The sequence below is a fragment of the Falco biarmicus genome, chromosome 4 (genome assembly GCF_023638135.1).
Source record: "Falco biarmicus isolate bFalBia1 chromosome 4, bFalBia1.pri, whole genome shotgun sequence".
Classification (NCBI taxonomy): domain Eukaryota; kingdom Metazoa; phylum Chordata; class Aves; order Falconiformes; family Falconidae; genus Falco; species Falco biarmicus.
The window spans coordinates 60,341,803-60,353,965 of NC_079291.1; the positions used below are offsets into that span (position 1 = coordinate 60,341,803).

A 12,163-nucleotide genomic window follows, 5' to 3' on the forward strand; every position below is an offset into this window, starting at 1 on the left:
GAGTGAGGCACCAGCTACCCTGCAAGGGGTAAAGCACAAGCTATGGCAAGGACAAGGCAAAGGGGAGGGGAAGATGTAGACCCAGGGTTCACCACATGCGGCACACCTGGCATTGAGGCTTGTAGGAACATTACACAGAGCCCTTTGGCCTCTGATACAGACTTAGCAGAAAACCACCTTGAGAATATGACCAAGATGCTTCTTCCTCATCTTGAAACGCCTGCACCAGTGCCTGTGTCGTTGACATGGTGAGCTAAGCTGGAGGGAAAACAAACCAACTCGGCTTTAATTTGACTAGAAATTCAAACTGTATGTGAGAGCAACTGCTGGTCTGAGAAAAACTTCAAAAATCAGCCTGAACACTCTTGCCTCTCAGCATTTACCTGGGGTTTGGCAGATAACAAAGACTTATCCAAGGTCATCCACAGCTGAGACTAAACAGAGTCATTCCTCAGGCACGTTACCGGGCATGTGGGCAGAGACGGATGTCCTGCAAAAACAAGTGAGATGATCAGTCTTTCAGGACCTGTACCACTCATTCCTGAAACAGTCACCTGCAGCGGGAGAGTGCTCCACAGCAGTAAGATCCCCTGAGCTGTGAGCCAGAAGTAGTTGGGTCTTTTACTGACCGCTGCCGAGTAGGTTATTTAAACAACTGACTAAAACCTGGCACATGTTTTCTCCATCAAATTCAAAAATTAAGGATGATCCCAAATTTCCCCTTCCAGCTAGTCTGTGATAGAACTTTTGGGTTGGTTTGTTGGTTTTTTTTTTTTCTTTTTTAGCTAAATAAACCCTTACACTTTGCAGAAAGGATCTTTTCCTGTGAACTGAAAATAAGCAAAAAAAAAAAAAAGAATGTTTAATCTTGGACCAAAACAATTTCAATCTTGTTTTTTAACTAAAATATAAAAATATCTTCTGCTGTTAAATGACTAGAAGTATATTTTCTTCACAATATTCTCTTTAAGCACAATGCAAACTTCTCATTGAGCTTTTCTGCTCCATCAACTCCTGTCAATGGATCTAGACAGAAATCCCACACTATGTTAGACATCAGTGGTACCTAAATACAGTTCATCACCCCAATGCTGATACCTTAAATAAGTCAAATACATCACACGCTAAACGATTCTCTCCCCTGGATAACTCAACCATAGAGATTTAGAGTGAGGTGAGTCACACCCTGTCCTGTACGAATTTCAGGTCCTGACCATGAGTACTGCTGACAGCAACAGTTTGAATTTACCACTAACTGCTTTTCCCAGGCTTCACAGTAAGTGCTTGGCATAGCCTGCGCAAGTTGCTACAGCACTGGCATCCCCTGATGGATTTCCATAAGGTAAGTAGATGATGGCTGTATCGGATCTGGCTGGTGTGGAGTTAACATTGCCCATAGCAGCCCCTGTAGTCCTGTGCTTTGCATTTGTAGCTGGGAAGGTGTTGGTAACACCCCAGTGTTCTGGCTACTGCTGAGCATCCTCTCTCTCCAACCTACCCACCAAGGGCCAGTAGGCAAGAGCTGGGCAAGAGGCTGGGAAGGGACATAGCCAGGACAACAGACCCCAACTGACCAAAGGGATATTCCACAGCATATGATGTGCTCGGCAATAAAAGTTAAGAGAAAGGAGGAGGGGGAAGGGGGCTTTTACAATCAAGGCATTTGTCTTCCAAAGCAACCACTTTGCTTACTGAGCCCCTGCTTCCCAGGAAGTGGCTGGACATCACCTGCAGATGGAAGTGGAGAATAAATAGTTTTGCTCTTCTTTACTTCCACTTGTGGCCTTCACTTTTTTTTAATTATTATTACCTTTATCTCAACCCATGATTTTTTCATCTTATTTTCTCCCCCTACCCTGCTGAGGATGGAGAGTGAGAAAGTGGCTGGGTGAGCACCCAGCAGCCAGCCAAGGTCAACCCACCACAGTGGTCATACATGGCCAACGGGGCAATGAAATGTAAGCAGAGCCTCACTAATGTCTGAAAGTTCTGGGCTGTGCTTCCAAAAAGGATTAGGGGCTCAAAAGGACCCTGTCAGAGGGCACATGCTCAGTGGAAGCAGCTGAAGAGCATTATATGCCCCCTTCAACCAACCCGGTGAGTCTTCCAAAAGGCATGGATGTTCTTGTTTTCTCCTTCCCTCAGGTCATTGCCAGGAAAAATGAAGGTTATACTCCAAGTGGAGAAGACAGATTGGGGAAAAAAAACCAACAACAACAAACCAAACAAAATAATTACAGATTATTACATTTTTGCAGATGAGGAGAGGCTGAGTGATGAAGTCATGTGCCAAGGGGCACAGAGAAAGTTCTAGAGAATGTTAGGACTTAAACACAGAGATTCAGAATAACAGACCACTAGTTCATACTGTCCCTTCTCAGCACAGACAAAAAGAAAAGACAATTTTCCTTTCCTTTTTTTTCAGCCCTACAGTTCAAATTTGCTCCCTTCCCCAGCTGGGCCTGAAATTCACCTCCTTGTTACCTAGCATTGCTGAGAAGACTTTCTCACAGTCTTAATTACTACTTAATTTAATAGAAAATACTCAGAACAACTTCGGAGGCAATATAGAATATATGTGTAAATCACAGCTGTTTCCCAAGATACCCGTTAAATTGGTCCCTCACCAAAACAATCCTCGTTGTCATTGTATTTTCATTACTTTCAAACTCTAAACAGATTTGTTAGCTTTGTTTTTACAGAAAGGATTTTTGCTCACCCTCCAATCTATCTTCTCTATCCACCTGTTGCTCTGACCAGATATAGATTCCTGCAGTGTAGGTGTTGCCATCGGGACAATGTTCCTAAATGGAATAAGACTGATATTTGAAAGGAGAATTTAATCTCCTTCAGAAGTTATAATTCTTCCATTGACTGTAAAGGGAACTAGAGGTAACTAGCTTAGATGAGGACTTTGATGCAATAAATATCTAAAATGTGATGAGACTGATCTCTCATTGAATTCCCTTTCTCACAATCTGAAATATGTACTGTTGAGGTCTTCATTTCTCTCAGTCTAGTACTAAGCCACTCAAATCAGAATAGGGTACTACATATGCAAATAAAGGTTTTCTTTTCAGACAGACAGACAGACAAAAGGAATCTTGTTACCTTCCCATTTCACAAGGAAAACAGAAACATGAGACAAACAACTTTTTTCCATAGGAGAAAGTTTGTGGAAGAGACAGGAGACATATCTAATTCAGATGAGGAGAAATATAACTGGAAAGGCAGGTCCAAGCTGAAATGTTAACCTTTTAGTTAAAAGATGCACACAAGATAGAAGGTAGGCACGATCAATGGGGAAAAGCCATCTCTCTTTCACCCTAAGCTGGAAGTAAGAACTGTAAGAAAGTTTCTGTAAGAAAGAAATCTGGGACATTTCAGGGCGTTGTAGCATTTTTTGTCTCAGACAAGTTCCATATAAATAAAACTTTCTCCACGTTATTGCAACAGTGCTGCTCCAATCATTACTGGTTACTCCAGATCTCCTGCTAGTGACAGAGCTTTGATGAACATCTGGGAGATGATTAACCTCATATAATTTTAAGATCAGGTATCTATAGATAAGCTACTCCATGTAGATTCCCTCAATAACCTGCAAAGACAAACGAGCAATGAGTAATGAGCTTGTCTCTCCTCACCCAGTTCCTATTCTTATTTTAGGGTGGGTTCTGCCATATCCATGGACTCTAGCTCATCCTGGAGCTCCATCAACATGGAAGAAAACAGTTCATCAGAGCAGATATAGGTTTCTGTATTTAATCAGGTACATTTCACGGTGGAAGGCTGGCCTTCACATTTACACGCAGGCAAGATGTACTGAAGACCATCACATGAAATATACAGAGAAATGGAACAAGAAGACATGATCAGACCCAAGTCATAAAGCACTCAGCTACCATCTTTGCTCATGCAATTCTGACAACTGCATATAAAGCTTTGAAAACCAAGATACTGTCCTTCTGACAGTAATGTGCTTGAATAACAAGGGGGGAAAAATAGTTGAAACAAGATTTGAAACATTTTCTTTTCTTGACTACCATTTTGACATGTGAAGAAAAGAGAACAGCATTAAAATGAAAGGAAATATTTTCCTCTCTGTTTTTGGTAAATATCCTAATGGAACATTTTGACCTGATTTGAAAGATTTTGACAAGCTCGTGTTGTGACGTGAGTGTCAGGTTGCCCAGCAATGCCAATCCATACAAGGAAGCAGGCAGGATCCTGCATTTGAAATGGTTTTGGGTACAAAAAAGGGCTGTATCCTGCAAGTAGTCCAGAGTCAACGGGAGATTTGGAGATCAAGGAGAAAGCATTAGCTTTAATGAGGTGGAATATTTAGTACCAGCATTTAAGGACTGAAATATCTTTTCAAATATGGCTCTGAACTATGATTTCCCCAGGGATTTATAGCACTGTTCACCATGCAGCAAAAAAGATTATCCTTGCTGTGACCAACTGAAATGCCCCTTTGGTGTCACTTGTCTCCTCTTCCTCCTCTCTTCTCTTGCTTCTTATATTAGACCTTCTTTTTATATCTCCCTCGTTGCAGTAAGTCCAAGGTCCACGTGACTGTCATGCCCACCTTTACAGCCACTACATCCACCAGGGTCACTGGAGTTGAAAGAGTTAATGTCAGTGTGACCTTCCAGAGCTTTCAAGCTAACATTTGGGTAAGACACCAGTGGAAAAGAGGGATGATCTTTCAGAGAAAAGGTTTCAGGGTTTCTCAAAATTTAGGCAACCATCACAGTTTTGGCTCATTGAGAAGTTTATCACAGCAGCAACAGATTATAAAAATATTAATGCAGAAGGACAGAGCTGTTCTGTGGGACTTGTGACAGCCACAGCAGAAGCTCAGCCCACAGGAGGACTCGGAACACTAGTGGGACACAGTAACGGTGTTACCTGATGGTGCAGGTGGAAGAGCCCCACATTTTTACAGCTGGAGGACCACGGTGCTAGGACTTTTCTCTGGCTTTGAAGCACAATTCAGATTTAGTAATTGCACGACTGCTGTGTAGGGAGGATGGCTTCATTCTATTTTCTGAAGATCCATTGTTGCTGTCAGAGTAAGACTGTTCAGGTCTAGGCCAGAGCATTAAAGGAGGGGAGAGGGTTTTCACCATGCATGCACGTGAGAGTAGATTTTGCTGAAAGAAACTGTGAATTTTGAGCATTTTTCTGAGCATGTTGTTCCCACCTGCCCCGCAGCCCGCTCCAAGGCAGCGCTAATTCCCACATCCCGGGAGCATGAGGTCAGTTGTTTGCCAGATTACCCAGGTGAGCTCACACTTGCAATGAGCTCGCTTTCACCTGGGGCTGCAGCTGGGGTCTGGGCAGGCTCCTGCTAGTCCCTGCTTTTATGCACCCAGGCATTGTTCCGTGTGGCGCTTCCTTTTGGAAGTGCTGGGCAAGCCATCACGAATCCTTGGGAAAGACTGACCTCTTCTGGGAAGCGAAATGCAGCCGCTCAGGGAACCTGAAATCAGCCACTGTGCCCTGGAATTTCCCCTGGGCATTTCGGGCAGCAAACGGCCCTGGCGGTTAAACACGTTCAATGATTTTATTTTATTTTTTTTTTTTTAAATGCTTTCTGCTTGCTGCCTGTTTAAGCCCCAAAAGATTGCGGGCTTGCACCAGCTAATTTATATTCTCCTTCATGTCCTTCACACTTATTTTTAAGTTCAGCAAGGTTTTCTTCAACCTGTATCATCCTCCAGCTTCCCCTTTCTGCTTCTTCCTTAATATTTCAGCCCTTTTCCTGGTCATAATCCCAAACTCATAGGTGTTCCCATTAAAACGATCAGACCTTTTAGTATGCTGACACTTCATTGCCTGCAACTTTGCAGAGATCTCTGCATTAATTGCATCCACATCATCCGGAGTTGCATCAAGGTGTAAACACAGGTCCTTGAAATAATATAATTATAACTGTATAGTTAATAAGCGTGCTGATCTTTCACTTGGGTGCTGTGCTGTGGATGACCATGATGCACCAATGATATCCCCATACTATTTTTTTAGTCCCTGGTACCTTGAGCCATTGCTTCTCTTTTCCAGGTAACACAGGGCACAGCCACCCTTCCAGGCACTTGTAGAGATTTCAGATGGTCAGAAAACAATCTTGACTGTAGCTTAAGGGTACAGTGCCAACAAGCAATCTGCTAATTAAGGAGTAATATGTCACACTGCCGCCCATCCCTCCTTTACAGCGCTGTGTTTCCCTCAGTATATTCCTGCTGAAGCACCTTCTGTGGTTTGGTATCAGCAGCACTAACATTTGGTACCTACCAAAATACAGATTCCACTTCAGCCTCAGAAGTGCCAGCCCTGCCAGGGTGCCTGGATGAAGCTGGCCAGCTGGGGCCATATGCCCCATGACATTTTTTCTTGCTCCTAAGATGTACCAGTCACCAGGACAGCCTGAGCTGGAATGTGGCTGGGGGTTTTGCATGCATGCCACGAGAGCCCTAGCCACCCCAACAGCAATTAATTGGCCTTACCAGCCACATTTAGAGCATCCATCCCAGCTCAGGCTGACCAGGAGCAGGAGCTGGAACTTATATCCAGCTCCTGGGCTAGTGAGTGGAGGGTGTGCAGGTGTCAGGGTGATTAATGTCTATTGGTGCATTCATGGCCTTGAAATACATGTTGCATGTAAATGGAAGTGGGGATTTTTAGGAGAGATGCTGTCCCTTTGCAGATCTGACTTTACAGGCCTGGCCTTCAGAATTGTAGCATCATAGAATCATTTAGGTTGGAAAAACCCCTTAAGATCATAGAGTCCAACTGTTAACACTACCAAGTGTTAGAAATATGTCTGAAAATGAAAGCGTCCCCTGAGCTTGCAGAACCACCTGATTTTTGCACTCCAGTATAATGAACAGTAACTTTCCAAGTGCCATGTAAATTCTCAGTCATAGCCTAGACGATTCTTTACACTTCAGCGACTTTAAGAGCCCAGCTTTGACATGTCTACTTTGTTTCATTGTCCCTCTTAAAAACAAACTATGTAGGGCTTAAGACCCTGGTGCTCTCCCTCATACTGTGAGTAGCGCCAGCTCTTGGAGAGGAGACTCCGGAAAAAAATGGGATCTGCTAAGGCTTGTCCCAGGTCTCTCATAGATAAAGACTGCCTCAAACTTGAGGTTTAATAAAACCTTTTAATCCATTCATATTTAGTGATGGAGTGCCTGTTTTTTTCTAGCCAGGTGAAAGTCCAGTCCTTGGATCTTGTTACATTCCTGTATTAGTGCTCTCCATGGCCTACTTCCATAGTGTGGAAAAGCATTTGCTTTTATCAGGTTTTAATTTCCCCATCTTTTTTTAATGCTGACTGTATCCCTGAGGTGCCTCTGCCATGGGTCAAGGTGCTGGTGGTTTGTACATATATATATATATATATATATATATACACACACATGCAGGCCAAAATATGGTCCTGCCCAAGGGAGCTCACTCATTACTCCACACATCCCCTTCAGATCTCAGATCCATTGAGATCCTTTAGCTTCAATTAATATTTTTGGCGACATGAGGAATTACCACCCATTGAAATCAAGAGAGAGAGAGGACTTTGCAGTTGACCAAAGGTGAATAAAAGGATAGTGAACTGCCCAGCCTCGTCTGTACAGTCCGTGCCCTCCAGGAGTTCAGTGAATTCCAGTAGCATTTGACAAAGACCCTCAGAGGTCACAGGGGATGGGATAAGCAAAATGCAATATTTGCCTGTATGGAGAACAAACATCCAAGCAAAGCAACTCTTTCCAGGCCAGCGTTATTGATATTAAAACCACAGAACTTAATTAAAAATGAAGGTAATTAAAGCCAGATGCAAGAAAGCATTTTTTTCCCCTCTGCATACCACGTTGTAGACTCATAGCATGACTCACAGGGAGAGAGCAGTAAGTCAAGGTGACTGGGAACATTCAAGGAGCGATTATCTGGGATCATTAGTGGGGCTGGTGGGCAACAGCTATAAACTGGGAACAGGTCCTGATGAGGTGCATGGCCTTTAACTCCTCTGGTATGTAATGAGAGCTGTAAATCTCCCCATTACGGGCAGCAGTGATGCGGGTGGATTCAGCTAGCAGCCTTGCTTTAATCTCTTCATGACATCAAGAGAAGAGGAGGGGGACCCTTGCTCCAGGACCTGAGCGACCAGAGCCTCATGAAGTGGGTGAAGCATTATCCTGTGGGAATTACGTGCAGTAATGTGAAAGCTGAAAAGTCAAATTCTGGTCCAATTAGTTTTGCTATGAACCTTGAGGAACTGCACAGGCTTCCAGGGATCTACGCCTCCCAGAGCAGAGCCTGGAGTTTCATATCTAAAATCCCTGAGCTTGTCCACAGCTATTTTCTTTCCTTTCTGTCTATGTCTGGGTGTTTCACAGAGTAGACAGGTTGTTCATAGGGTACCACAACACTGATCTGGCCTGTGGTGATCCAGGTATGAAACCCACGGCTGGGGTGACCTCTGTGTGTGGTAAGTCCCCTGCCAGGTCCTGACACTGAGTTATCGTAATGAGCTGGAGCAACACGTGTCTTTTCTCTGTGCCCCAACGTCCCTCACTGCAAACTGGGGCTGCTCACATTCTCCAGAAGGAGGTGGGTTGTGCAAATTAATTAGGACTGATTCATTTTACTTAATATTAAATTAATATTTACCTAATATTAAATTAAACAACTCAGGGAAGAAAAGTTAGGTGGTATGAAGCAGCCAGGAGGCTATAGCTACTCTGAGTCCGGAATTGTTCGCAGACATTTCACGGTCTCCCTTCCTCAGCTATCATCGCTGAAATATATTTTCATTCTTGAAAATCCTGGTTTAGTTTGTATAATCTTTTCCTAGCTCAGTCCAAATGAATTGGGTTCATTTATGGAGCTAGCCCTGGCTCACTTGTCAGCTAAAGATGTGCTAACGTGCCCAGTGCCATCCACTGGGTTGGAGACAGGACTTCCCACTCGCTTCCAGCCACAGCAAATTTTAAGTTATAAATCCAAAATCTGAAATCTGGCATTTTCTGGCTCTCCTGGACAACTACCCCTGAACATGGCTGGTGTAAGAGTTCCTGCTTCTGGCAGCAAGAGCACTTATGTACTGAGAAGAGATTGCCTACAAATCATTGGCTTCAAATGGACCACATCTCTGAAAGGAATTTCCAGAGTTTTCTGGGCACTGAGCACAAGGTTATTAGCCATCTGCAAACCCAGACTGATCATGAGCTCACCACCTCACCGGGCTATCTCCTATTGCAACTGCCTAATGTTCAGGCTTAGTTTTTCCCGATTCTGGAGTTGTACACGTTCCCCCATAGACTAACTCCATTAGTGATAAATCAAGAGGTTCAGGTTTGTAACTCCATTTGTTTTCTTCCTGTTCCCAAGTTTGCCAGATTTAAGCCATTATCAATGCTTATCTGTCCTTTCACATGGCTATTAAATATTGAGTAGCCTAAGTTCCCCGGTACTGACTGCTATGCTTAAGCCCAAATAAGAAGGTGCAGTTAACCCTTGTTCTTCCAAAATTTTGGGTGGAACTCTTCCATTGATTCTTTTGCAGTTCATGTATATGCCTCTTTACCAAACCGGGTGAATGCCTTTGCATAAACATGCTAGACACAGATGGTCAGCCTTGGCAAGCCTGATGTATTTTTCGAGGGGGAAAAAAAAAAGTCTTCTTTTTGTGGCCAGTTTCCTGAATATTCCCAGACATTAACAGAAATGCTTTTGCTAAATTTTTATTATTTTTAAGCTCCCTCAACTTTTAGGATAAATATGTAATTTTTTTTTCTTGGTTCTTCCTAGCTGGCTCACGTTGTAATTGTTTTTCTTTCTCCAACACTTGAGGCTATTTGTCCTGTAGTTTTACATTCTATTTTATAAAAATCTTGGATGCTTTCATGTTCTGTGAGCTCCACCATTATTTCTTCCTTGAAGAACAAGCCACAGTTTCCCTTTTCTGGACACTAGAACCCACTGCCAGTGCCAACATTGGCATTGTTCATGCTGAGAAATTAGCCAATACTTAGGATTTTGAGAAATCAGGTACGGTAAGGATGAGACCTGTGAATTTACAGCGACTGCAGCTAAGATTCCATTTCCCAGAATGAGGCAGCAAAAGGTTCTTTTTCACTGTTCAAAATCTCTGTCTAGATAGCAAAAGCATGCTCTCATTTAGAGGGTTTTTTCTCAAGTTCATATAAACAGCATGGGGTTTTTTTCTGTCTCCTTGGCATTCCTGAATACACACCTGCACTTCTAATTACACCCAAGCAAACCTTACCATTGCTGTAGCTAAACTTTTAGCTTAACAAGTAGGGTCTGATAATTTCATATTATATTCTACATAAAATTAATTATTTATATAGAAATTAGTATAATAATATACTATACATTTATATACATTATAGATAATTTTGTACCATAGTCTGTACTGTACAAAGAATTTAATGGATAGTCTTCTGCATTTATCTGAAAATATTGGTACGCTTCCCTAAAAATATTTTAACACTATGACATTGACTGGCATAATTTAGCTGTTAGACCAAATGTCTGAGCCTGAAAGGTCCATACCACTAAAAAATGGAGGTCCTCCTCTCTCCCCTGTCTCTCCCATTCCTTCCTTGCCTTAAGAAGAAACACACTGTGCTTTGCTGCTTCAAAGCTGCCGCTGCAGTTCCATGCTCTGCAGTTACAGTTTCACCCCTCTCGGGTTAGTCTTTAAAACTATTAGCACTTTCATCAAAAAAAAGTCAAGACTTTGGACTTTGATGGTAGCCTTTTTGAGACTTTCTTGGCAATTGCACGAGCAAGGAATATGCTTCTGGCTCCCAGTGAAATCTGAGGTTTTCCCCAAATCCTCAGATTCCAGGAGTTGGGATTTTCTCAGAAAAGAAAAACAAAAAGTAACATAGAATATGTCAAAATTTCTTTTTAGGAACGAGCAATTGTGTTTATTGCATGTTTGCTTTGTTGTCTGTGATATGTTTTGAATCCTGAATGTTTGAAGTGCTGAAACACTTGCTTATCTTGGAACATACGGTACCACTGATTTCAATGGGAATGCTGATGCACTCACAAAGTTACGCACATGCTTAGAAATGCTTTGTTGGAACAAAGATAAAGGAAAAAACTTGAGTATAAATTCTGCTGTCTGAAAAAGGCTGCAGAACCATCCACCCCATGACACCCACGTGTCCACTGAAACTAAAACTTTCATTAGCATTTTCCATTTCCAATTCTCTTTTTCCTCTGCCAAATTTCAGGAAAAATTTCCTTCTGCTTTTGTCCCATATTTTTTTTAATTTTTTTTTTGGTTTGGTTTGGTTTGGTTTGGTTTGGTTTTTTGGACAGGGTTAAACTTCAGGAATTTTTATAGGTTGAGTCCTGACTTTAAGAACATCCTTCCCACTTTTTTGTTCTAAGGAAGCTGAAGCAAAAAATGTCCCCGAAATAACGGTCTCCTTCCAACCGGCTGCAGAAAGGTTTGGATTAAGCCCAGTGCCTGATGACAATCATGTTTCCACTAGCTGGTGAGGTTGCTAAATCAAGATTACTGGACATGGCCACCTGGACATCTTTGCAGTTCAGGATCTCAGGAGCTTGCTCATTTTTCTGTCCTGCTTGTGGATGGATTGACTTTGGTTGCCTGTTGAATGTGCAAAGCAGGAATTTGACATTAAGCCAAAGACTGTCCTTCCCTTATACAATGGCTTGCTTGGCCTGCAAATGTTTTTTTCTCCTTTAACTGCAAGCAATCAAAAGGTCTTTTAGTAAATGATAAACTGTTGCTTATAAATTTAACAGCACTGGATACAGCTTGGCAAAAGGGCCACTTGCTTTCATTCTGAACAATAAAAATGATCAGACTGCTGTTTCAGATGCCTATGCCTGGTGAACACCACTCCTGGGGATGATGCACCTCCAGCACTTCCCATACTATGCCCTGTGTCTTCCTACCTCTGCCCCACGTTGGCCAAAAGGATAGGACAGAGGTCTTACACCTCATCACGTTTTCTTCAGACAAGGGACTCTGATTTAGCATATTCTGGCAGGATAATGTCCTGGTTTCAGCTGGGACAGAGACACAACGTGTGGCCTCAGGAATTCATGAAGATAAGCAACAAGAATGAAAATGAATGGAACTTTGCAGGTA

General features: G+C 42.6%; 1 protein-coding gene across 1 annotated transcript in view; it reads right to left on the reverse strand.

Moving 5' to 3' along the window:
* Positions 1–347: 347 nt before the first annotated feature.
* SNAP47 (synaptosome associated protein 47) overlaps positions 348–12,163 on the reverse strand; it is a 79,760-nt gene continuing 67,944 nt past the window's right edge. The window contains exon 4 of the mRNA XM_056334458.1: positions 348–490. Coding sequence (XP_056190433.1) covers positions 461–490 — 30 coding nt within the window. The 3' untranslated portion in view covers positions 348–460. The remainder of the gene's footprint in view (positions 491–12,163) is intronic.